The following is a 27,591-nucleotide window of genomic DNA, read 5'->3' on the forward strand; positions in this document are numbered from 1 at the left end:
AATTGTTTTTGAGTGTAAATTATAAAGTGAGACCAAACATGATCATCATTAGAGTGTGCGCGTTGCTATGTATTTTGACCCTGCCCAGGCACCATCGCTAGCCAAAACACAAAATGGCGTCAGCTGAGTCCCAGCCCAGGTTCGGCCAGTCTGTCAAAGGCTTATTATCGGACAAAGTGGGCTCCTGTAGCGGGGATGTGATCGCACTGACCCGCCAGGTGCTGAAGGGATCCCGCAGTCAGGAGGTAAAACGACCCGAGTGTTTTAATCACAGTGAAAAAGTGCTCACAGCTTCATCTGCACACGCTAGCTACTGTGGCTAATAGCAACACAAAGAACAAACGGAAATGGCATGTTCAAAATAAAAGCATCGCCGGTACACCAAAAAGTAGGGATTTCACTTTGAAAATTGAGCTGTAGGTTTTATTTTGGTGAACTTGCTAGCAGGGTTCAGTTCTGCTAAATAATAATAAAGGTACAGGACGTTTAGTTACGTTACGTTACCGTTTGCAAACTACCGTTATTTCAACTGACAAACAACATCTTTCTAGTGTTGGTGTCAGGTGGCTTTGATGAGAGCAGAGAACATCCTTATCAAATAAGCCATCGAGTATCAACTATTACTGGAGAAATCTGGTAGAGTCGCTAACAGCCTGACGTAGCTAACAGTGATTAGCTCAGGGCAGTACGATGAAGGCATTAAAACGTCTTTTTTAACCACTAATACTGCTCAACATCACACCAAACCTCTGCAGCAGCATGAGAAGAGTCCCTACACAGAAAACAAAGCACCAATGGGCTCCTTCATTTTGGATTGACTTTGGTAATCCACTTGAATGGACTTTACTATGAGAGGAGCTGGTACAGGGGCCAGTAGGTAAGTCTTTAAAACACTCTTTTGATAAACTCTGGGTTCACTAACTACGTTGTTGCTGCTTTGTTTTGTGTGTAGGGACTCTTCTCATGCTGCTGCAGAGGTTTGCTGTTATTTTGAGCAGAATTAGTGGTTAAAAAAGACGTTGAATGCCTTCACCGTACTCATCATCATCATTCATCTTCAACCGCTTATCCCGGGGTCGGGGTCGCGGGGGTGCTGGAGCCGATCCCAGCTGACATCGGGCGTGAGGCGGGGTCCACCCTGGACAAGACGCCAGTCTATCACAGGGCACATAGAGACGAACAGAGACAGACAACCATTCACACCTACGGGTGATTTAGAGTCATCAATGAACCGAACACCTGCACGTCTTTGGACTGTGGGAGGAAACCGGAGAACCCGGAGAAAACCCACGCTGACACGGGGACAACATGCAAACTCCACACAGAAGGGCCCAGGCCGGGATGCGAACCTGTAGCCTTCTTGCTGTGAGGCGACAGTGCTAACCACTACACCACTGTGTAGCCTGCTGCCCCGAGCTAATCCATGCCAATTGATCACCTGTCCTGCTGCCTACTTCTCCAAACTGGGGGCGTGCGGACCAAAACTTACTATCCCTCTGACCTGAGTATTTTGTCGAGCAACCTGAAGATATCAACTCAGGCGTTTCTTTGTTTGACTGTTTACTGACATTTCTCAGAGGAAACGATCAATAGGTTCATGGAGAAAATCATTGGCAGATTTGTTGGTAATGAAATTCAGTTGCAGCCCTAAATGCCATTTTATTGCTAATGTCTCTTCCAGCTTCTTGGTCAAGCAGCGAGAAATATGGTCATTCAGGAGGACGCCATCCTGCACTCCGAGGATGTAAGTATCAGAATATCGAGTCATTGATACCACAAACTCTAAGAGCGTCACAATGAAAAATATTACATTCTATCCGGCTGTTAAGACGGGACGTAACAGCTTTTCAAAATATGATTTACGGGTCAAAGACGGTCCAAGCCTCGTATTTCTACAACGCAACAGTGCCGTGCTCCCCGTTGTTTGAACAGATTTTTTTTTAAAACAGCGTAATTGTCATTTGACCTCTTTCTTATGGAAGAAAAAGACGTCTAACTGATGAAGGAGGTGATCGCAATTGTTCACATGTTCGGCCGTTGTTGTCTGTTTTGTTTCACTGGAGCGTTTGGACCCGGAAATCGTATTTTGAAAGGGTGTTACGTCAGACTGAACAGCTGGATAGAGAGCTTTCTAATATGTGCTTGTTACCAAATGAAGAAGTTTGTATGATCCACGGTTACACATCATTATTATTTCTCTTCTAGAGTCTGAGAAAAATGTCAATCATCACCACACATTTACAATACCAGTGAGTACCAGTCCGCTATTCTTCACTACAAACATGTAATACTTTTGTTTAAACTGGAAGTGAATACTAAAAGTGTGTGTGTGTGTGTGTGCGTGCGTGTGTCTGTGTGTGTGTGTGTGCGCGTGTGTGTGTGTGTGTGTGTGTGCGCGTGTGTGCGTGTGTGTGTGTCCGTCACCAAGGCAGGAGGCCATCCAGAAGAAGTGAGTCTAAACACTCCACTCTGTTTATGCTTGAGTAGAAACAGCTGCATCACTGTCCCAACAGTAAGCCATAACACTAACCCATGACGTACACTCACTTCCTTTCCGCCCTGCAGTGTGGAACACTCCAAAAACCTGCAGGACCAGCTGAGACACCTGCTGAAGTGACGGAGCAGCAGAGGACGAGCCCCTCCCTCAGGAGGACCCCGTGTTAACAGCTCTGTCTCATCAGGAGGGGGTAACAACGGATGATCTTTGTAACACACTGCTGGCTGCTGCAGCTCGGACTGGAAGTGATGTGCTCCTCTGTGTCAAACACAGTGCCTGTGTGCGCAGCAATTGTTCTGCAATGCTAGAACCTTGTACTGTTTTTTTTTCTCAAGTTATGTCAAATGTTTTGATCAATTGTATTACAGTAATTTATTAAATACCTAGTCTGTGTCATGGTTGCCCCTCGTAATACCACGTTGTGAGTGAAGTGAAATGCACACCTGGAGGACCGTGACAGTCAGGGAGCTTTACCGAAGCTTCACTTCTTTATTACATGTGTGTGCTACGGGTAGTGTAAAATCAGCCCATGGTCTTGTGTAACAACTATTAACGGAGAAATCCAGTAGAGGTGCTAACAGCAGGACGTGGCTAACAGTGATTAGCTCGGGGCAGTACGGTGAAGACATTCAAACGTCTTTTTTAACCACTAATACTTCTCAAAATAACATCAAACCTCTGCAGCAGCATGAGAATGGATTGACTTTGGTAATCTACTTGACTGGACTTTACTATGAGAGGAGCTGGTACAGGGGCCAGTAGGTAAGTCTTTAAAACACTCTTAATAAACTCTGGGTTCACTAACTACGCTGTTGCTGCTTTGTTGTGTGTGTAGGGACTCTTCTCATGCTGCTGCAGAGGTTTGCTGTTATTTTCAGCAGCATTAGTGGTTAAAAAAGACCTTTGAATGCCTTCACCGTACTGCCCCGAGCTAATCCCTGTTAGCCACATCCGGCTGTTAGCGACTCAACAGGATTTCTCTGTTAATAGTTCATACACAAAAATAAAACTGTCCTGATTAGAATTACACTTTAAGGCAATTATACGTACACTTCCACGAGAGGAATGTGAACATTGGATAAAGCAACGTTCAGAATTCTTTCATTTTGTTGACAGATTAGAGTCAAAAGCGTTTGGATATCTAATTTAGTTTAATCACTCCATGAATCATGCAGTTCACAGCCATTAAAAAATGTTCTCCGTGTTTTTAGGTTTAAAATGTTGTTTATTAGAACCCACGATGACACAGGTGTCACACGCCCTTTAAATGACGGAACATCCAGCATTTCCCAGGATAGCCGTGTGCCTGAACACGTGACACAACTAGCTCCTTTTAAAAATCTATTGTTTCCGAGGTAAGACACAAGTCCTTTATTACATTTAACCTGTTCGGGGTCACATTTGACGAACAAAGCCATATGAAACACATTAGGTACGTGAATAATGTGGGGTTTTAACCTTAAAGTTGTCATGGACAACCTATTGTGATGTGTCACAATCAGAAAAATGATAATGATCTGCTCAGATAATTAAGCTGATTCAATGACATTGAACTAATCTATTCTAAGGCCTATTGAACTGAACGTAAGCAAAATCGGGGGGGGGGGGGGTGTAACAAACATGTAACATTTCCCAAAAAAGTCTCAGAGACGTGTTCTTTGTGGGCTATTAAGTCTGATTTATGCCTCCCATAGTTTTCCTTTGAGGGGAAATAGGTCTGGATCAGCCTCTGGATGATATGTGAGCAAAGCCCTCTGTAGAAACCTTCAGAATATAGATAGGACTGAAGTCAGGCCACTTACAATGAGACGCAATTTTATGTTTAAATATCCAAATAAGGCATTATTAACACTGGTGTATTTAAGAGAAATCAGCAGACAGAGTGAAGTAAAGTGCATTGTCTTTCCGCTCGTCTGAAAAAAAAGATGTTAGGGAAGCAGAACTAGCCCAGAATCTCTAGATTGATCGGTGCAGGGATTAAAAAGAAGCCAATGTTTTGCCTTTAGAGGCTCTTCTTAAGGTGGATCCAAGTAAAAGTGTTGTTCAGGTTGTCTTTGACTCATTTTTATACATTTAGTTATTATAGCAGACAGAATGAAACTCTTGAATAAGTTCAACTGCTGAAGTGGGGACTGGGCACAGGCCACACAGACACACAGACACACACACACTCAGACACACAGACACACACCAGGCGAGCGATCTTCCAGATGATGTGACGCGTACCCAGTCTTGTCGTTTTTACATTCAAACGATGGATTAAAAAGATGAGACCCATCCCTGCAGAGATACATATCCATTTATTCTTTTATTATAATTAAAGATTGAGAAAGAGTGATTATTGTGGGGGTACACTCTACAGTCTCACAGCAGCGGGGGAAGAGGACATGGGAAGTCTAGATGAAAAGAACATTTCTCCACACAGCTGAGCCTTTCCTTGGCTGCATCGTCAGCTCACAGCCGTGATAAGGAGCAAAGGGGCACACTTATCAGCAGCCTGAAGGCCGAACAGCTGCTTGACCCTGACAGCGTGTCCCTGTGTGAGGTCGTGCTGCTGAGTGCCGGTACCTCATGCTGCACGTGTCCACAGCACAGTGTGCTGCTGCTGAGCTGAGGACCTGTTCCAGGACCGGACTCACGCTGGCCTTCAGTGACGTCCCTACAGTCAGCAGGACCATGCACGCGGATAGTTACTAACCTCTAATGTCCTCACCAAGGAGAAAGGGATGGAAAAAGGGTTTCTTTGTATTTTTACTTCTTGCTGCATAGCAACAATCAATGAATATTTTATTCTTAACAGACCCCACAGTTTTTTAAATGTAGGCCTGGCTGACAGTTGAGATGTCTGTTGATGGTATATGTATCAGAAACAGAAATACTTATTATTTTCGTTTCAAACTCTGAAATGGCCTTCACGGAGACTAACACCGTCACCAGCGACTTCCTGCTTGATCCAATCAGGAAGTTTCAAAAACGTCAGTTCTCTTAGTGTCAACTAGGAGCAGGTTTCATAATAAAGCAGTTTCTCATTGACCCCCATGTTAAACAGGCCATTTTCTTTTTTGGTCAGAGGAAATGAGGCGGAGTCAAAGTCTGACAAGATGGAGACTCCCGTAGGTGAGGACGATTGGATCTAGTTGAGAGAACGGACCTCGACGGAGACGCTCAATCCATTTTTAATACCGTCTTTGATCAAAACAGTTGGGCTAATCGAATCCATAGGAGTCTCAGCTTAACAGTCAGACCCAATTTATGTAATGTAAAGATTATGGACCCCAGTGTGAAGAAATATTCAAATAGATGCATGCAAATACATGTTTACTGTCCCAACACAACAAGTCACCATGAGGTCACAACAATAATACTTGTTCTTCTGGGTGGTAAAAGCTGAAGCGTTCTCCGATGGCACCACTAGTAAACGAGCCCTTTGGCTTGAGTTACTGGATGATCTGCACCAGTAAAATTTATTTACACACTAAGAATCTACAAGGTAAATTTCACATTTGTACATGAATATTAACACGTCAAATTAGTAAACTAAAGTGACGTTGATGAGAGAAAGCAGTAAGAACGTTGGGCGACGCTCAGCCTGAGCGGCTCAGGTGGTGGTTTACATTAAAAATGTAAATTAAGACGACTTTACGGTTTATCTTGGAGCTGTTAAAGCGTTTCATTTTATTGTGAAGGACTGAACTTTGGTCCTGGATGTTTTGAAAGCATTGAGTTTAATGTGGACGACCAGCAGCTCCCAGTGTTTACGGAGAGGAGAAATAAAGGGTTAGCACGCGGCTAATTCAGCGGTGTTAGCGTCCTTTTGACGACTCTGGTTCACACAAAGATAAATCAGGTCCTTAAAACCATATCTGGTTACAAATATAAGAAGTTAGACTTTAGTTTAACACCATCAAATTAAGTCTAAACATAACACCATCATTTATATTTGTAGGTTAAACAGAAAGTTTGATAGAATTTAAACAAAAACTCATCCACAAACACGATGATGGAGGTTTGTTCCCAGTCTGCCAGGTTAGAAGAGGCTCCTCCTCCTCCACAGTCTTACGATCTTCTCTGTAGCACTCGTATTTTTAACGACGTTCACTCACTTTAACCTCCTCACCTACAGGTTCCTCTGGATAAATTTAGTATTTTCTGAGGGAAATCGATAAAACCCTTCACATTTTGCTGTATATCAGGCGGAGCAACCCCAAACACAACACATTTTCATTTTTAACTGTGTAACACTGTTTAAAGGGGCAGCTGGTCAGCTTCAGGTCAGTGAAGCTGCTGACGTTCTGCCACCCGGAAGTGTCTTGATACCTGTTGTTTACAAACATTTTGAAATGCCGCACTGCAATCTGTCTGATTGACAGAGGAGTGGAGGCCTCTGATTGGCCAAATTCAAAAATGATTGACAGTTACCCTACACCAGCGGTGTCAAACTCCAATTCACAGTGGGCCGAGTTTAAAAACTGGGACAAAGTTGCGGGCCATACTCAATATTTACTAAAAAAAACAATAATAAAGGCTGCAAATGTGCGTGTTTCCCTTCTCTCCAGATGTGTAACGTGGAACCTTTTCAGTGCAGGTCCTTGTTCTTGTCGTGGTGTTTCTTATGTTTGATTCTTTGGTTACAGCCACGGTGGCTCTGCAGACGATACAAACAGCTCTTTACCTTCAGACACAGATCATCTGCCTCCCACCGCTGCTGAAAGCTCCTGTTCTCCATCTTTCTTTTGGTCGTTTTTGGGGAGGGGTGGATTAAGTGTGTCTGCAGAGACTGGTAGCATGGATGCTCATGTTTGTTAACAGAAAAGACGTGTATGTGCTTTTTACTCACAGGCCAGCTCTCAGAGAACCTTGATATGATCTTGCGGGCAAAATATAATCACAGCGCGGGCCAGATTTGGCCCACGGACCTGTGTTTGACACCCCTGCCCTACACTCTCATCTTTGATCTTCGATCTTCAGAGACACAGACATGTTTTTTGCGCCAAATCGGCGGCATGGGTCTATCATAAAACTTTAAAACAGCCTCTGAAAGACACAAAGTCAGCATGCCATCGGAGCATTAAGAGGTTAAACCTTTAAAAGCCTTTCAAGTCTTTTCCAGCTCCCTTCATAAACCTTGAGTCTAAATGATGTTCTTCTTCTCTGACAGCCTGTGGTCTTATCAGAGCCCCAAGGTCTGGGAGGATGCAGGTCCAGGGACAGGACAGGCTCCTCAGGGAACACCTCAGGCATCCAGCCAGGTCCCCCCATGCAGTGTCCGTAAGGAGCAGCTTCAGTGCTGGATTGTCCAGGTGTGAACCGAGGGATGACGACAGATGTGACAGCTGATGATGGTTTCCCATAGTTCAGTTGGGTTGTGATGTGGCGACTGTGAGGGGAAGAGCATGGGACTCTTTAACTAAACTCACATAAAAGTCAGAAAGTCGTAAGCATCTGCATTATTCGTTTCTCCGCGCACTCATCATCATCAGTGGTGGAATGGAATTGGGTATTTACTCAAGTATCACGTACATATTTCATTCATTTGGAACACAAAACGTGTCATTTATGAAATGATAGTTTGGAGCCCTTCTGTGTGGAGTTTGCATGTTCTCCCCGTGTCTGCGTGGGTTTTTTTCCGGGTTCTCCGGTTTCCTCCCACAGTCCAAAGACGTGCAGGTGTTCGGTTCATTGATGACTCTAAATCACCCGTAGGTGTGAATGGTTGTCTGTCTCTGTTCGTCTCTATGTGCCCTGTGATAGACTGGCGTCCTGTCCAGGGTGGACCCCGCCTCACGCCCGATGTCAGCTGGGATCGGCTCCAGCACCCCCACGACCCCGACAGGGACAAGCGGTTGAAGATGATGGGTTGATGAATGAATAATGTATATGCTGATTATACTTAATATTTTTATTTAATGATATAATCCATAAGATTTTAATCTATTTAATAGTGTGTTAAGTTCCTGTCTATCAAAGAGTGAGTTACCACAACAGTGTTTGATCATGTGACCCACTAATGAAAGCACTTGTTGTCTTTTTGTTTAATATTCCAGTCTGAGTGTCTGTGGAGACATTCCCTCTCTGGATGTAGAGAGGCCTCCATGTTAGTGACGCTGCTGACAGAGGTTGGTCTGTCGGACCAGATCGTCACTAACGGTTATGCTGCGTTCACTTGTAATTGGAAATCAGGAACTTCCAACTTCTGAGTCAGGCTTGTAGTAAGGACAGAAGTGTAATAGGAACATGTGTGTGTGTGTGGGTCTGGATTTAAGAGGGGAACATAAAGGTGGACGGACTGGAAGCAGAGAAGTGAATGTGCCTCAATTAAGTTTACAAAAGAGAAAAATAATAATGGTAATAATAATAATAATAGTCAACACACATAGATGGAGACTCTGAAAGAACAGGCTCACCTGCAGTTACATCTTACTGCCACAGAGGACGCTAGAAACAAGGGCTGTTTCTCAATAGTAAGTATTCCAAGTTCGGAGTCCACATGTCAGAGGACGGGAGGACGCAGTGCGGCCTTTTATGTGAAATGCATTCTGGGACACCTGGCTGTCTGAAGTCCACACAAGTCACCTCCGATGCAGACTCGATAAAGTGGGCGGATTCACAAGTGCACGAAAACACAAGTACGGACAAGGACGCAAATTGAGAAATGGCTAAGGCATCTCAATTCTTACGGATTAGGACTTTAAAAAATATCCCTCCATACCAGCTGGGACATGATCAATAATTACTGGTGAGCACAGGCAATCCTAATTCACCGGATAGCTTATTAACTTGAAAAGTATTCCCCTTTCAGACCATTTGAAGCTGTAATTTCTCAGATTTGATACGTTGTTTGCAGCGTCCTCTTTGGCAATAAGATGTCATTGCAGATGAACATGGTACCTTAATCCTTATGGATCACGACTTTAAGCAACATTTTCAATACAGGACTCTTACATGTAACAGTATTTTTAAAGTGCGGTGTTAGTACTTCTACTTCAGGATACTTCCACCCCTGCTCTTTACTGTCCCACAGTGCCCCTCTGTGGAGGATCCAGAGCTACAGGACAGTGTTGAAGGAGGGACCCATAAACATTTAAACATAATGTTTCCATCAGACCCAAATAAACTGAACGTCCTCTCATCGCTGAAGTCACCCTGGACCGGTTCTCCTCTGTACACACAACATGCTCCTCAGCAAAGGCAAGTCTAGCCTTTTTATTCTTTCTGCTGGTGAGAGGTTTGGTCACTGCAGAGTGGGTTTCAGTCCAAAAGTCTTATCGATGAGACACTGTGCGGAGACAGATCCTTGTCCTGTTCAGCACTGAACTGGAGACCAACTCCAGCTGCAGTGTTGAAGTGATTCCCCATTGAGAGTCTTCTCATAATCCTGTCCTCTGGTGCACTTGTTTTAAGTGGACGACCGGCCTTTTTTGAGGGACTTAAATGAATCTGTGTCCTTGTAAAGTTTCAGTATTCTTGAAATCACAGACTGTGAACACCCAACCTCTCTCTGATGACTGAGAGGGTCGTCCCTTTGGCCTTCATCTGGACAACCTGCTGTCTCAGGGTTTCAGTCTCCTTAGAGCAGATCACCATCTTTCAAAGTAACCAGGAGAGCTGCAGATAGATAGGGTGTGTCCAACAATGAAGTCAACTGTCACCAGGTGCAGATTAACACCAATAACTGGGAGGGATCTGAAAGTGATCTCTAATTTTAAATCACTGTTTTTTTCACAAAATAGAGGTTTTTGTTGAAGTGCCTTGGTTATTTATGAAAAAAACATGCTAGTACAACAGTGGTAGAGACACAGAGGATATTCTATCAAATTATAAAGAATAACAGTATTTCAGAATAAATTAAGAATGAATACTTTTGTTCTCCGATATTGATCTCCACCATGATCGCATGTTGACATTATTTTCAAGGACAACACGTGGGAACCCTGACAGGACACCAGAGTTACTTTTACCAAACATTAAAACTCCACTACAATATCAGATCAGAAAATTTATTACAAACCACCTGAACAGCAGCATCGCTGCTTTCAACATTCTTCACAACAAAGGCAACATTTCAAATAAAACATAAGCAAGGCAACAAAAAAATGCAACTTCAAAACATGCATCAACTATTGCTGGTAAAATTATTCACATTCATTTGGTTCAATTTACACCTGATTATGTCTGATGATCAAAGCGAACAGCAAACCGGCATGCTCAACAGTTGTGAAATGACATGAATATGAATCAGTGAAAGAACTGAACGCATTGGTGCTGCTTGCTCTCAAACCTTTGTTTCAACAGCAGCGGAGTAACACAGTTTACTACTGCCCCCATACTCAATCAACAGGATGAACATCCCAAGGTGCAATGGGGCGGAAAAAGGTCAAACTATTTGTCAGCAGGACATTTCAACAAGTCCAAATATGTCTCTTGGATCCAAAGAGGACGAGGCATCTTCAACAAATGTAATCTCCATGTTGCTGTGTGGAGCTAGAACCCACACAGTCCACCTCGTCTCAGGATCAATACTTTGTGATCATTCCAGCAGGAAAAGAGCTCCTGTTACATCACAGGTCCTTTCAAATTAAAGCAGTAACATAAAAACATGTTAACCCTCAAAGAAAAACAACCACATCAGCACAAAGATTTACTAAGATAATTCTGCACCCTCGTGATGCTGACAGTATCCGCCGCTACAGTGGCACTCAGTAACAGCACAGTCCACCTCTCAGATTACAGTAACAGCGTGTTTACAGCAGCTTCACCTCTACGTGGAAGACCGTCGCCACCAGCACTCATGCATGCAACAATATTCCTAATGAGAAAAAAAAGGATCACAGGAAGTTTGCCCTAGTGTCTCATCATTTCCACCTTAGTTGTGAAAAGTCCAAAGTCCAAAGTCGGACTAACTCGTAATTTATTATGTCATAAGTTTGACTTGAATTAACAAAAAAGAACAAAACACCAAAGTCCAGTTTGTTTGGGCAGATGCGAGACAAAACAAACAAACTTGTCCTGCTTCTGATCCATCCCTGGAGTGATCCGTTTACAGTGTGAACACATCAACCCAGCAACCCAAACAACTGACTCACAACTGTGGGTCACACACCGTCATAACACAGAAAGGATGACTGGAGGCTTTCACACGTTTACAGCAGACAGAGGTTAAGTAAAGCCTGACGTGTGGCCGAGAAGCAGAGAAAATGAGTCGTGGGTCGACCTGGAGCGGTGATGAAGCTAAATAACTTTTTTTTTTTTTTTACAGTAAAAAAACAAGGAGATCTGTCCTGAGGCAAACTCTCCCAGTACAATTTCTAACTAATCAGAGATCAATTTTGCCCTGACATGACATTTCTTTGCAACTTTGGACCGCTGTTGAACGTTGCCATGTGAAAACAAAAAACAAACCAAGAGACAAATGACAACAATTAAAGTGAAATTCCGGAGTAAAATCATCCCATGGTCTTTTTTTGACACTTGCACACATCAAATGAGCCATCAAGACGTTTTTTTGGTGTATGAATAATTAACTGAGATATCCCGGAGAGTCTCTAACAGCCGGATGTGGCTAACACTGATTAGCTCGGGGCAGTACGGTGAAGGCATTCAAACGTCTTTTTTTAACCACTAATACTGCTCAAAATAACAGCAAACCTCTGCAGCAGCATGAGATGAGTCCCTACACAGAAAACAAAGCAGCAACAGCGTAGTTAGTGAAGCCAGAGTTTATTAAAAGAGTGTTTTAAAGACTTACCTACTGGTCCCTGTACCAGCTCCTCTCATAGTAAAGTCCATTACAGTGGATTACCAAAGTCAATCCCAAAGGTAGGAGCCCATTGGTGCTTTGTTTTCTGTATATGTTGACTTCTCATAACTACTGGATGTCTTTGCATTCACTTGGTGTCTTTTTAGTAGTTTTATGGCAGAAATGGGCTTCCATACATTTCACCTGTCTTTTCTTCAGATGATTAATGGTGAGAAAAATCCTTTAGCAATACCTCAAACTCACTCAGAAGCAAAATGAATAAGGCAGTAACCGTGGTGCAGGGTGTCCTTTCTACATGACATTTTAAAGAGACTGCACACAGGCTATATAACAGTAAGGCTTTCAGGGTGGCTTATGGGAAATGTGGTCCTATTTTTACGACATGCTGAAGCGAAATACTGAGCTGTTAGCGTGTGATATGATGTTAGCAGCTTTACCTCAATTTCTCTGCATGACAGAAAATTCTCTTATGGAGTCCAGCGTCAGCGGCTGTGTTTAATATACAAACTACAGTTCCCTTTTCTTCAAGTAAAAATCCACCCTGAGGTGGGCTGTTATTTAGTTCCTATATTTCACACAGTTTCTTAAATAAAGGGAGTCATCACATCTCCACATTTGGCCAGTATTCTTTGGACACCTCAAAAAACAATACCGTCCCAGAAATCCAAAGTGTGTGCCTGACGTGTTTGTTTTAACAGCGATTTAGGGTGGATTGTTCTTTTAAGATCGGGTGAGTTAACTTCTCCCCCGCAGTGTTAAGCATGTTTTAAAGTGAGCGCTATGGTGCAGGAGTGTAGCCTCCTGAGACGATCCTGATCTCTGAGCTCCATTGAATTTTACTTGGCGACCGAACCAAACAGTGTTGGTTTTGAGGTGGATTTAAGTGACGAAACGAGAACGACTGTTCAGCGTAAACAACATGGAGGCTTCCACGGATGAGATGAGCAGCTATGGAGCAGCCGCTCACTAACTCTTTGTTCTCTGGATCCTTCTGTTGAATATGGACCGGGCTCCTGAAATTGGGCCTTTGATCCGTAAATTCACGTTACACAAATGGCAATAACATGTTGTTTACTTTCTGAGCTCTGCCCCGACGCTGTTAGCACGTCATACGCTTAATTTATCTGATTGGTTGATTTGGCCCATATGTTGGTGACAGACAGATTGTTTATCCAATCAGCAACCAGTATTTTCACCCCTTCCCAAAAGATCTTCAAACCAGAGTTCCCAGATGGATTTGCTGAGCAAATGAGAATCAATCCATCTGGAGGAGTCAGGTAAGGAGGAGTGAGGAGCATGGCAGTGCTCTGGCTCTGGACTCCTGTACTGTCTTTACAAACACATGGGCTGGCTCGGGTCAGCTCGGTCCCTCAGCCCGGCACAATAGGGATTCGCGTTTCCATTACAACTGGGCAACCAGCTTGAAAGTGGTGTCGCTTTTCGGGGTATATTTTGAACGTTTTTGTTTTCTAATGTGCTTTTTAGTTTTAGTTTCTTCTACTCTTTCACTTTGTAAGCACAACTGCAATCTCACTGCCACTGCCTGAATCTCACACTAACAATAGATATGGACCGAAACTCACTTTAGAACTCCAGCAAGACCACTTGAATCAACAGTAGTGTACCCGTTCTTCGAAATCTAACCCGACTCTCTCGATAAAATCAAAGAAAAGATCAAGATAAACATGAAAACACAATGTACTGGATGGTGACAGCAAGCCTCATCTGCAGACCCCTCTGCTCGTCTCCCAGCATCTACTCTTCCTCTTCCTCCTCCTCCTCGTCATCATCCTCATCGTGGCAGTGAGTGATCTCCTGCGGAGCCTGAGGGAAGAAGTGGGGGGGCTGAATCTCGCTGATGGATCGAGTCAGCTGGTGCCGTTTACACTCCATCTCCTTGAGGTCCACGTCGTGGCGGTTCCGCGTGGCCAGCGGCGACTCTGTGTCCTTGATGCGGACGTGGGTGTGCTCCACTGTTGACTCATGAGGCATCTGGAAGGGAGGATTTTGAATGTGGGGCCGTTAATCAAAAGTACATGAAGTGCAGATGACTGACACAGACATGGACCTGAGGGAGAGTGAAGCTCACCTGCACATGTGCAGCCCTGAACAGATAGCTGAAGGGGTAGTAGAGCAGGTTGATGAAGGAGGCGGCGTACAGGTCGGCGTAGCGCATCACTTGGGAGGCAAACAGGGTCTGTCGGGATCCACTGCGGAACAGACTTCCCATCATGCCGTAGCACATGTCCATGTCATGGGTGACTTTCTGGAAAGAGCACGCAGACATGCCGGATATATTATTACATCCTGAATCCTGAGGATATCAGCGGCCACCATTGGTCTTTTTGGCAGCAGACAAAACATTTCTATGCAGGAAAAACACTTTATCTTTAATTTGAGTGTTGAGCCTGGCCATCCCATTGCCCTTACATGGATATATAAACTATTGAACTGTGTCACCTATTTCAAGACTGTGAGACTCAGTAAGTCCAAATGTGTGACTATAGTCTAGTTTGATCTCCTGCGCCGGCCTTTTCTGTTTGGGATAATGGGATAATCCCTGAGGAGGTGTCCATAATCACAAATTAATTAATGTCCAATCCTGATTATACCATAGCCACATGCCAAAGAAATAAAAAGAATCAACATTTTTCAAGAGTCATTACTCAGTCTCCCTGGTAACACCTGAGGGTTTGACTAATACCTGGATACCTAATTGTTCCCACTCACAACTGATGCATTTAGGTTCACTTGGATTTTTCTCTGTGAAACCAAAGCGGACCAGAGCAAACAAACTACAGGTGTGAAAACATCTTTAGATACAACTTGGCAGGAGACCTTCATAGCCTGCTCAGCTCATAGAACCTCAGCTGGAAGACAGAAAGCTAACGTTAGCTAGCAAGATTCAGAGTCAATAGTACCGTGTATGGTTATCAAATGGTAAATATCATTTGAAAACCCGACTTGCTCCTATCACACTGCCTTTTAGTTTTAGGGCTGTTGCTCCTTTATTACGCCCCCGGCGTCTGTGTAAAAGGCACAGAGACAGAACGGGGAATCTGTAACACCTCTGAGCCGGCAGCAGAGTCACAGAGTCCCAGAGCTGCAACAGCTTTCAACCAATGTGAACGGGAAAGCTGAATGACACTCAGAAGTGATGCAAGAGTCGACCCACCAGGGTCCAAGTATCAAAGCAGCGTTCAGAGTAGCCTCAGTTATTACCTGTGCCTTGCTGCTATTAGTTGAAGGAATTGTAGTGTTGAGTGCTGAAACCAGGCTCAATATCATTTAGTTGTGAATGTCTGTCAATGCAGCTCTTCTGCTGTGACAGGCATTTGCCACAACATTCATACAAACTGGGAATAGTGCTGACTGGTGGACTTCACTGGTGTTGGAGGAAGTTGTACCTTAATCCGTCTCTGCAGTGAGCTGATGTCAGGCCTCTCATTGCTGCTGCTGTCCAGATGCCTGAGGACAAATCACAGGTGTACTGTGAGCGCAGCTCTATTTAAAATATAGTTTCCACATCAAGCCCTGCAAGGCAAGTTTAAATAACAGGCTGCAAATGTCTATACTTTCTGTTAAACCACAAGACAGCACTGGACAATTCTATTCACTGGAGTAAAAACTAGCACTTTGTTACTTGTAGTAGATCAGTGTGAGACTGGTGTAGTTGGTATGTTTGTGGAAACCGTTTGAATAAAATGCTGAGAAGAGATGTTTCACAAGCATGTTTGTTTGTGTCACTCTGCTGGTTAGGGGCAAACTTGGCAAATGTGCAGAAATAATGCAATAATGCAGACAATTGTAACTAAACCAATTAAACACTCATTTTACCAGTAGGTGCATTTAAATGAAAAAGTTAAGAAGTTTAAGCAGGAACATTGGTAAAGTAGAAAGAGTACATGAACAGAGTGTGAGCACAGGTGGTTGAGGTGTCCTGATATATTCAGCAGACACCTGCTTACCAAATAAAAACAGGTATTCTCTGAAAGTGCAACCTATGTGCATACAGCAAGTTTGTGTATTTGAGATAAAATCTGTAAGATTTCCATCTAGGTAATTGTCTGTAAAGTTCCTGTCTATCACAGAGTGAGTTAAACCAATGGTGAGTGATCATGTGACCCACTAATGAAAACACTTGTTGTCTCTTTGCCGAGTATTCCAGTCTGTGTGTTTGTGGAGACATTCACACTCTAGATGTTAATAAGCCGCAGTGCTAGTGACGCTGCTGACAGAGTTTGGTCTGTCGGCCCAAATTGTCACTAACTGTTATGCTGAGTTCACTTGTAATTGGAAATCGGGAACTTCCAACTTCTGAGTCAGGCTTGTAGTAAGGACAGAAGTGTAATAGGAACATGTGTGTGTGTGTGTGTGTGTGTGTGTGTGTGTGTGTGTGTGTGGATTTAAGAGGGGAACATATAGGGGACGGACTGGAAGCAGAGAGGTGAATCCACTCCAGAGACTGAAGTTCCTCAAATATGGCTGAAAAACAACAACTTGCATTAGTGCATTTATTTTGACTCCTGAACGGCTCTTAATTTAGGATTTTTTGTAGGCCTTTATTTTACCATGACTTTGCAATTGCCTAATTAATTGCCTAATTTTGTGCATTTATTCTGTTGAAAAAGCATTATTTTGTGTAATATTTTTAATCAAACATTTTATTGCACACATACACATACTATACACTTAGCATAGTTAGCTAATGCTACCAGGAGAGGTGGATGTGTTATATTACACATATAACACAGCAAAGTTTCAATATGCAAGACAGACAGACAGACAGACAGACAGACAGACAGACAGAGAGATAGACAGGCAGACAGAGAGACAGACAGACAGACAGACAGACAGACAGAGAGATAGACAGGCAGAGAGACAGGCAGGCAGACAGAGAGACAGACAGACAGACAGACAGACAGACAGAGAGATAGACAGGCAGAGAGACAGGCAGGCAGACAGACAGACAGACAGACAGGCAGGCAGACAGACAGACAGACAGACAGACAGACAGGCAGACAGACAGAGAGACAGACAGACAGGCAGGCAGACAGAGAGACAGACAGACAGGCAGGCAGACAGACAGAGAGACAGACAGAGAAACAGGCAGACAGACAGACAGACAGGCAGAGACAGGCAGGCAGACAGAGAGACAGACAGACAGGCAGACAGACAGACAGACAGCGCCCCCTTCTCTGTTTTCACATAATGGTATGATCCTATATCCTCACATCTGATTGGCCGTGATAATGACCAATTAAAAAGTTCTGCCTTGAGCAGAGCTCAGGCTGAGCACCGAGGTAAGCAGCGAAAGGGAAAAAACTGGGAGCCGGCTCCTCTGATTCACGACAAAGCATCGGCCCTCAGAGCCGCATCTTTTGCGCCTGACACATCACTACGACAACCCAAACTCTGTCAGCAGTGTCACTAACACGGTGGTGTATTTACATCCAGAGAGGGAATGTCTCCACAGACACACACATTGGAATACTCGGCAAAGAGACAACAAGTGTTTTCATTAGTGGGTCACATGATCAAACACCAGTGTTGTTACTCACTCTGTGATAGATAGGAACTTAATAGACAATTAAATACATGAAAATCTTGCGGAATTTGAACTAAAATCATTTTACAGTGTTGACCTCAATTCCTATACATTCTATTTGTTCTGACATGTGTCAGAATGTCCCCCCACCAGAATCTCTAAAAGATGCATTAAGGACTTGTGTTTAAAGTGAACACATTGCAAGACGTAGTGATCAGTTGACATAAAGAGGAACTCACTTGTAGAGCTCGGCGAGGAAGCACTCCAGAGACTGAAGTTCTTCAAATATGGCTGAAAAACAACAACTTGCATTAGTGCATTTATAATGTTTTCAATCTTCAACAACACCTTTACATCCAACAGACTGTTAGCACCGAGCTGAGATTCAGTAATTTATTCCATGTTCATATTGTTTCATTCACCCCATGTGAAAGAAAGACCATACACAGAAAACCCAGTCACATGTTCTGTCTGGTAATTAGCACGAGTATATCATGAGTATTATTTCCTAACCCCCCTAATAAAGCTCCTTTTATACACTACTATTAAATAGGGATGCACCGATCCACTATTAAGATCGGATATCGGCCCCGACAAATTAGCTGGATCGGTTATCGGATTATTAGCCGGATCCATGGATCGATCCATTAAATGGTCGCGAGCAGCATGTCTGTTGCCTCACAGCCAACACCAGCAACAACATGGAGCGAGCAAAGACTCAGCTGTATGGAGGGATTTCACCTCATTCAGTCAACTGAGAAAAGAAAGATAAAAAATATCAAATAACAACACTGTTACAATAGCCTGTGCTAAGATTTTCTTTTATGAATAGTTACAAAAATGAGCATGGTGCTAACTTAACACTGAAAATGCCATAGACATGCGTTCCCTAAAGTACAGCTGAGGAAAATAAGAACAAAAGGAAAAACCACAGCTTTACCTGAACAGCTTAACAGCACAACAGCTACGGAAAGTCTGAGAGGACAAACAGCGCTGCACCTTCGACATCGTTACTATGTTATCAGGTTTAGCTGCTACACTTCATATTCCTGTTCGCACAAAATATTTACAAATTTGTTTGATTGTTGTTTGTTATTTAAGTTAATTCATTCTCAGGTTCAGCTTTAACATTTCATTTGTCAAAGAAGTTTAAGCCGGTGCACATGAATACATAACAAACAATTGTGTTTATTTGTTACATTTTGTTTAACAAAGTTAGGGAAGTAATGTTTAAGTCAAGCCTGATGCCTTTAGTCTCTTCCACATGGTGAGCTGTACACTTAATTAATTCAACAATGGGATCGGAGTGGTAGCGGATATTGACCGATATGACCAGGTATCGGTATCGAGACTAAGGGCGCACTCACACTGTCCATCGGTACCGTGCCCCGGGCTTTAGGGTACTTATCCCCCCTCCCTCTACCCCCATTGGCCAGGCCTGTTTGTACTCACACTGCCTGGGCCTCGGAGAATGCTTCTTGCTGCCTACACGTCATCACGCCGTAACACGTCACACGCATTGATCGCGTGTGCGTGGCTTTGTTTCCAGATCTTTCCGTAGACCTCGGAGTTTTTGTGCGTCTTGTCGACTGTTTTTGAATCTTTTCATCGACCAAATCTGCAGTAAACACTCCACCTCCGCATCACACCAACGTGAACCTTTCACCGCCATTGTTTTAAATGTCCGCGCATGGTCCCTCCTTCTTTTTTCTATGTCCCAACAGGCGCACAGGAAATGACCTCAGAACCACCGTAGGCCTCGTGCTCGTACACGTGCGCACGCTCGTGCTCGTACACGTGCAAACGTGCTTTACTAAAGCCCACCTCTCCTAAAGCCCACCTCTCCTAAAGGGGCCGTGACCGGCAAGCACTCACACTGGTCAAAGGAACCCGACTTTACCCGTGAAACCTGTTTGAGCAGGTATGGATGGACAGTGCGAGTGCACCAAAAAAGGTTGGATTGGCGCATCATGCCAGCTCTTCAGTTGTGTTACTTCTAAATAAGTTTAACTGAACTAAAAGCAGTGGTTAGAAAGCTTTATGTGCATGTATGAACAATTGTGTCCATGTTGAGTCTTACAGCTCTTGTCAGTCCACACGTGCAGCTCCTGGGCCAGCTCGGGTATCACCAGGAAAGTCCTCCAGCCCTGGCGCTTCTTTGACTTGAGGATGTCGCCGAAAATGTGGTCTCCGATGTAGATGATGTCCTTTCCTTTAGCACCCAGCAGGTCACACACGATGTCTGAAGAACCTGGAGTACAAATATGGGATTTAGGGAATTCTGTCCACTTTGGAAACCTCTTAAAGCTGCAGTAGGTAAAGAATAAAAAAACAACAACAGCAGAATTTGAAGCAGAGGGAGCCCCCTTGCTGCAGCTCTCCGTCTCCTTCTCTGTCCTGAGAGCTCACACCACACCAGCTCCACACAGTAACCTGTACGTACTGTCATTTAGTTCTTCCTGATGTGTTATACAGCAGCATTTCTATGAGGATTACCATCCTGTTTTCTTTGCAAACTTGTCAGTCTGTAAAGCTCTTTGGAATGACGGACTGTGATTCGAGGCTCCAGCTACAATCGTGTACAAACATGAACATGCCGCAGTTGTGAGCCTACGGCTACGGTTAGCAGAAGGCTAAACTATAAGCAACAGCTCCGACATGCTTTGCTGATATTGACTTTTGTTTTATTGCATTTGTCAGAACCTCTTCTCTGTCAGACTCTTTTAGACTGAGAGTATTGCAGAACGCTGTATTATAGAAATAGAAAGATCTACAAAAGAGTCAGCAGAGACCGTCTCAGCCATCAACAGGGATTTATTCACACAAAGCGACAACTCTCACCAACACCTCCGTCACAGAAATCCAATAGTGTCAATATCTGCGAGGCGTTTCAGTGCTGAAGAGAAAATGTTGCTAATAGTTTAACCATCTGTCTGTGGGCTCCCAGAGCAGCCCACATGGGTGCAGCGAACACTCCAGGGATCTCATTTCTAAAGCTTTTTGCGCACAAACACCTTGCGTAGACGGGCAGAAATGTGCGGTGGCAAGCGTTGGTATTTATAGAAAAATAACTAGCGGAGAAGCGTGCGTATTCCTACGCCAACCATCACCAGTAGAGCTCCCGCAACGACTCAGGAATCACCGACACTCGACTGAAACACCATTAAATACAGCCGAGTCAGCAGAAAAACACACTATATTAACTATAACTATAAATTAATTGGCAGCAGTATTTTACACACGTTTAAAGCCTAGCTGAAGTTGTGGATAGACTATACTGATATAGGACTACACTGTTAAGATGCAGTTGTAATGAATTATTAGGTCTACATGTTTTTAAATCACATGTTTAATTGAATTTTAGAACTGCATACGTCGGCAGGTGTGTCCATTTAGCCAAAGTATTCAAAAAGTTTTGTGCAAAGTTATGGCCAACAATAATGAATTAAAAAGGTAGATTTATAATGATGAGGCCCCTGGTGTGATAAACACAGTGCTACATGCTGATGGTAATGCTGATACGTCTACAGCTGTCACACACTGCTGGAACTAAGAAACTGTTGGCTTCCACGCAATCATGAAGCCGCACTCACTGAGAGGCTGCACAGCTGGGGTCGGCCCTTAGCCTACCATAAATACCGCTGCCACGTTTATGTTTCCTCTTACACCGGCACGGCATCTCCTTGTTTTGATGACAGCAGTAGGCTTCAGCAGCCCCTGGTCCTTGTAGCAGGGCGATGCTGCCATCCCATTAAGGAGACATGGCAAACGTAAAGCAGTATTCATGCTGGGCCAGTTAGAAGAGGATAAGTAGCTAAACAGCCAAGAAGATTGCCTTTCCCAGCACCAGAAAACATTCCCTTTGTTGTTATATAATAATAACACCAATAAGCAGACAAGTCAATTGAGGGGAAAAGAAGAAGGTTCCTTATTTACCTCCAGAGTAAACAATACCATGCTGGATAGGTCCTGTGTACGTGCCGATCTTCAGCCGACCTGTGGTCTGAAATAAACACACACTGAGTCATTCATTTACAATCAATCTATTTAGGTTTATACAGAAAACGTGGGGTTGTTGGCCCAACCTTTCTAAATGACTAATGATTCTACTTTAGTAGTGGTGTTGTGTTTTGTCCATGCAGGCTTCTACAACACACACTCACAGTGTCGACCTGCCGCAGCACTGTTCCCTCTCCAAAGAACACAGGCTTGCGGGCGTCCACCAGGATCAGGTCGAAGTACGACTTCCAGGGCCGGTGAGGTGTACCTGGCTGTGAAAACACAAACAGACAGACAGACAGACAGACAGACAGACAGACAGACAGACAGACAGAATCTGGTGAAATTATTTGTTTCATGATACGAGGGTTATGCTTTAATATGTTGCGTTTTAAAAAATGAAATAAAATCTATTTTTAGGGAAACCTTTCACTTCAGAAAAATGCTCTCACTACAATGAAATGGCCACTATGGAGCCTGATACCATCACACATGAATTAGGCTCATTGACTCTCAGCTTTCCAGTCTGAGCCGAGGCTACAGCCTCTTAAAGACAGTGATGTCAGTAGAGACTGCAGGTTCCGCAGGTTTTCAGAGGGTTACTTAAAAATCAGTGTTTTTGAGAATTGATACAGAATCACAAATGTTCTTACACCCCTACATAGAGTTGGGCGATATGACAAAGATCTCATATCACGATAAAGGTCATTTTATATCCCGATATAGCCTTTTTTTTGTAACTCAAATTAACAAGTAGTTTATGTAAAATCACCACAAAGAACGGCATATTTCCCATATTGCTGCGTTTTATATACCGTAATTTCCGGACTATAAGCCGCTCCTTTTTCCCCTCGTTCTGGTCCCTGAGGCTTATACAACGGTGCAGCTTTTCTACGGCTTACGGTAACCAGGGGCGCGCACTACCGAGGATGCGCGAGACCGAGGCAGACATCTGGCGCCAGGTAACGAGAGCAAAACAAAGAGTAGGAGAGCTTCAGCGACAGTTTGCGCGAAGGAAGTGTTCATGCAAACACCCTCAACATGGAAAACAAACGGAGAAGTGCATATGATGCTGCTTTTAAGTTAAAGGCAATCGATCTGGCTGTCAAAGAAGGAAATAGAGCTGCTGCACGTACCTGGTTGGTTATTTTGATAACGTAAACGGCCGCGGGACTGCACTTTTACTGCCGTGTTACAGGCGAGCACTTTGTATTACTTTGCACCGTTGTATTATTTGTACTCTGCACGAATGCTGTTCGCCATGTCAAAGATGTGAAAGTTTGATTGAATGATTGAAAGATTTATTGTTAATAAATGGGACGCTTTGCGTTCCCAAACAGTCATCTCTGTCCCGACAATCCCCTCCGTGGTAGCAGGAACCCCTATATACTACGGTAATTACACATCAAACGCCTGCGGTTTATAGTCGGGTACGGCTTTTATATGGAGCAATCTGTATTTTACCCTAAATTTAGCTGGTGAGGCTTATAGTCAGGTGCGCTTTATAGTCCGGAAATTACGGTACTAAAAAAAGATACTCATGTTAGATTTAGGGCTGGACCAGAATATTCACATGTAATTTCGTTGGGTGGGTATTTGGTTTTCATTTTCAGTATTCAGATACACCTATTCGTTTGTTGTTGTTTTTTTTGCTTAATGTCAGCTATCAGTGAAGGCAAACTGTAAAATACGTTTTCCCAGGACATTTTTGGACTCTTTATTCTTTTTAATTGCACTGTGAAGGTGTGGAAATATTAAACCCTCTGATCCCTGGAGGCACCGCCTGGCACAGACAGCAGTGGGTGTACGGGAGTCCAGTGCTGCGCGTTCACATAGCGCTTTCTGAGTGATGTGATTTCTGATATGGAATCTAATCAAAAGTATTTGTTTTTATAACATTATTTGTATCTTTCTTTGACAATAGCTGACGGCATATTTAGAAGTGTAGTTTCACTTTCACTGAGCTGTGTCAGATTGAGTGTCTATAACGAGCATTGCTGTGGATGCAATTTTCGGCAGGATAAGTGTTCGTAGTTCTGTTGATGACATCATGTTATGAGCAGATGTTCACTGTTGGTTATTGCCGAATATCCAAAGCACAAAAATGATATTCGGCACAACTTTAATAAGTCGCTAAATGATCAATTCCACTGAAACACTGCAGGGAGTCACATTATGCCCAAGTGTGTGTCGTGAGTCTGGTGTGTATAGAGGTCTGTGTGTGTGTGTGTGTGTGTGTGTGTGTGTTACAGATGTTTTCTGGTGATTTAATGAAGAGAGAAACACAGTTATGGCTGTGCCTAGGCCTAATAACGCATGGAGAGACTCCTTTCAGATCCTTCCACTCACTTCATCTTCACACACCCCTCATCCTGTAAAGTGCATGATTCATGACACCGCGTGATAAAGGATAGAGCAAAATATGAAACGACAGACGTTTTTCTATCGTCACATGGCACGACCCTACCCCTACGTCATACAATATCTGTTCCACCAATTTCTAAGCAAGGTGGTCCAATTCAAATCTGTCGAGATTCCTGACAATACGAATGTTATTGAATCATTCCAGTTACCTTTGGGCCGTGAGGGAAGTCAAACAGGTAGGTCATGATTTTCTGGAAAAAGACAGTTTGTTTTTACCATCCTGGCCCAGAACAACATATTCCATCATTAACATCACCTGGCATTATCACGTTAGAAATTCATTAATATATGGGAGTGTATACAAACTTTCCTCTCACCTCTGTGTATTTATAATCACTGTTGGTGGCCAGAAATACTTTGGCTACTTCATTCATGCGACTGAGCAGCAGAGGAAGCTTCGGCTAGGTGGAGGAAAACAGAACCGACGTCAACAACAGAAAACTCAACAGCAGAACAGATGAGACGGAGCTAAAATGAGCTCTTTTACTACTACACAATAATACGGTACAATTAAAGTCCAAGCTGATAGATCGTTGGTGTGCGTGTATTATGCTGGTTTACTTACATCCTTTACCACATACTTCTCCAGGTTTTCGACCGTTTTTACTTTTAAGGAGCCCTGTGAAGATAAACAACAGTGGACTGTTGGCTGTAGCTGGGCTGACTGCAGGTGGTGCTCTACAGCTGCCTGGAAACAGGTTTCATGTGGAAAAGCAAAGGACCCCACCTTGAAATGAACCCAGTCCACGCCGTCGCGGACATCCTGGAACATGCTCTTATAGGACATGAAAAGGTCGCCATCTTTGAAGCCCATCTCACAACTACAGAGAGTTCAAATCATGCTGACGTTAGATCCGGCGTAACATGGAATTCTGCAGTTTCCCCCAGAACCACTTGATGTTAAGACAGAAAACTAAAAAGTGGAAATGCCACTGCAACTCTGAACATGATCCTCAAACAGGCGCTTATTCAGAATGTCACCAGCTTCACGTCTTACAGAAAGCCAGGATTCTGGAAGCAGTACCTGGTGTATCTGGAGCAGTTGCTGAAGAAATCAACCAGGCAGGCAAAGAGGTAGGTTTCTGAGGAGGAAGAAAGAAGAGTAGGATCAGGAGGCTGACTGTAGACCTGAAAATCAACATGCATTCAATATGACACATCAACAATTTAAAGAAAACAGTGGAATGACTTTTGGAGCCTGGTCAGTGAACTCCAGTTTAACTAAAGTCTTCTTTTCCTAGGTCGTATTAAAGTCAAACTGAATTAAAGTCATTTGACTTTTTGTGTTAGGAAATATGATCCTACAGCTATTTTTTTCATTTTCCAGTAGAAGATAAAACCGTTTTTTGACAGTTTAGTGCAAAAGCGCCAAACTTGGAGCATCAGAGTGGGCACCAGATGACTGACATGTGACTACATTCCTTGAGATGCACTGTCAACCTTCTGTCATACAGTGTGGCCTGCATTCATGGATGCTAAACACGTGTTCCCACCATCAAGAGGGTTGTATGACTACAGTTGATTGCGTGAGAAGCAGAGGACTCTACATACATTGGTAACACTGCACAGTGTTTGTCTGACGTGAGGCGTCCACATTTGTTTTGGTTTCACGCACTCAATTGAGAACAGGTTCCACTTAAAAACCAGTACCAAACTGGAGTCTGAATCGTTTGCCCCTGAGCTTATAATCAGTCTGTGCGTGAGGGCGGAGAAACAGAGTCAATGAATCAGTTAAACACCGTTGATTTCTTCCCATAGAGCCGACATGAAAACTATTTTGGTTTAGTAACTTTCTGCTGTCACTCGGCTCAGAAGCTGCAGACAGCTCGTTACATACGGAGGCTTCAGGTGTGTCAGGTCCTGACACTGTGACTATAACTTGCAGGCGGGTGTTAAGGAAATTGCGGGAGCTCACGTCTTAAAGTGGCTCCATACCGCGCTCCGTTTTGGCCTCTTCATCCTGACAGTGTACAGCTTCTCGTTTGTCTTGTTGTTGTCGTCAGAGAACTGCTTCACTTGTGTTCCTGCGTGTACGTTTGGCTTCAAGCGCGCCCTCACATGGACTGGGGGAAATTAAGGGTTCAAAACGCAATTCATTTATTTAATTATTTATTTTTATTACAATTAATCGATAATCAATGAATTGTTAATTGATTAATCCTTATGAATTAATGAATTGATCAATTGTTTGCATCCCTTGATTCTACACATCCACCCTTTAACTTCCAGGAATGACATGTGTTTGACCCTCTACACACGAGTGTTAACTCCATAACAATAACTCCATGTTTGACTAAGAAAGCCTAAATGAAATGAATGCTGGACAGATATTCTCTCATGTCCTCTACACTGTGTTCACGCACAGATACATTCACAGAAAACAGATCAAGATGAGGGCTCAATAAGGGAATTGATGAAGAATCGGCTCGATGAGCAGAATCGATACTGACATTGGTATCAATAAAATCTTATGTATTCCCATCGGTTTTGTGAAGTCAGATATATTGGCACTTCTAGAAAAACACAGTCACACAGTCAGAAACTTGTAATTACAATAGCTCAGATATCATAAAATCGGCATAATCAACAGATAACACAACTCACTGACAATTTGTGTTGTCCCGCGGGATACCAATGCAGTCCCCCTAACTCGCAGTGTTAATGAGGGTAACAAGTAATAGGTCTATCTGCACTGTGAGTGGGATGCACCTCAAAATCCACTGGGTTCTATCAGACAGACAAACTGAGATGAAAGCAGGAGGTGTGAAATTAGTTGATTAACTGATAATTATATAGTTATTAAAATAAATAAATAAATAAATACATTTTTAAAAAAAAGTAAAAAAAGAAATAAAAGAAACAGGATACACAGGAAGTAAGAAAACCTATAGTATAGGTACTGAGTGGAGAAGGGGTAGGAATTAATAAGCTTAAGCTTCTTCCTGCTCCTTTTCAAACATACAAAGTGTTTTTAATGACTCGTGTTTCAAGTGTAATTTCTTTTTTTTTTCATATGTTTGAAATAAAGCATTCATTCATTCATTCATAATAAGTTTGACTTTACCAACTCCACCTTCTCCTGAAAGACAACTTCCTACTTTTCTGAATTCTAAATGATTGGAAATTAAATAGCTGTAGGGGCTATAGACAAATCACACTTTTTTTAAACACTTTGGGCTCTGACAACATGGCTCATCTTTTTTTTAAATTTCAGATCTATCATTTTGCAGACTAAATGATGCACTGATTATTCTCCCTAACTCAAAAATGATGCCTGAAGGCTGATGGTATTAATGGCAGCTCTATTCATCCTCAGCTGATTGACCTTGTATAAATGAAATACCTTCCAATCTCACATTTCTGAGT

General features: G+C 43.2%; 2 protein-coding genes across 2 annotated transcripts in view; one reads left to right on the forward strand and one right to left on the reverse strand.

Moving 5' to 3' along the window:
• Positions 1-113: 113 nt before the first annotated feature.
• Positions 114-2,879, forward strand: borcs7 (BLOC-1 related complex subunit 7; the record flags this gene model as incomplete). The annotated part of the gene is made up of 5 exons (XM_083922843.1): positions 114-245; positions 1,682-1,744; positions 2,206-2,249; positions 2,429-2,449; positions 2,566-2,879. The coding sequence occupies 5 exons, from the start codon at positions 114-116 to the stop codon at positions 2,615-2,617; spliced, it is 312 nt and encodes a 103-aa protein (XP_083778969.1). The 3' UTR covers positions 2,618-2,879.
• Positions 2,880-10,510: 7,631 nt separating this feature from the next.
• The window catches only part of nt5c2a (5'-nucleotidase, cytosolic IIa), a 29,453-nt gene continuing 12,372 nt past the window's right edge, over positions 10,511-27,591 (reverse strand). Inside the window, exons 6-17 of the mRNA XM_083922838.1 lie at positions 25,250-25,307; positions 24,953-25,046; positions 24,791-24,844; positions 24,543-24,626; positions 24,375-24,416; positions 21,966-22,073; positions 21,739-21,805; positions 19,883-20,053; positions 18,042-18,093; positions 15,662-15,722; positions 14,344-14,520; positions 10,511-14,246 (exon numbers count right to left, since the gene is read on the reverse strand). Coding sequence (XP_083778964.1) covers positions 14,010-14,246; positions 14,344-14,520; positions 15,662-15,722; positions 18,042-18,093; positions 19,883-20,053; positions 21,739-21,805; positions 21,966-22,073; positions 24,375-24,416; positions 24,543-24,626; positions 24,791-24,844; positions 24,953-25,046; positions 25,250-25,307 — 1,205 coding nt within the window. The 3' untranslated portion in view covers positions 10,511-14,009. The remainder of the gene's footprint in view (positions 14,247-14,343; positions 14,521-15,661; positions 15,723-18,041; positions 18,094-19,882; positions 20,054-21,738; positions 21,806-21,965; positions 22,074-24,374; positions 24,417-24,542; positions 24,627-24,790; positions 24,845-24,952; positions 25,047-25,249; positions 25,308-27,591) is intronic.

This window comes from Echiichthys vipera (assembly GCF_963691815.1).
Source record: "Echiichthys vipera genome assembly, chromosome: 11".
Lineage (NCBI taxonomy): Eukaryota > Metazoa > Chordata > Actinopteri > Perciformes > Trachinidae > Echiichthys > Echiichthys vipera.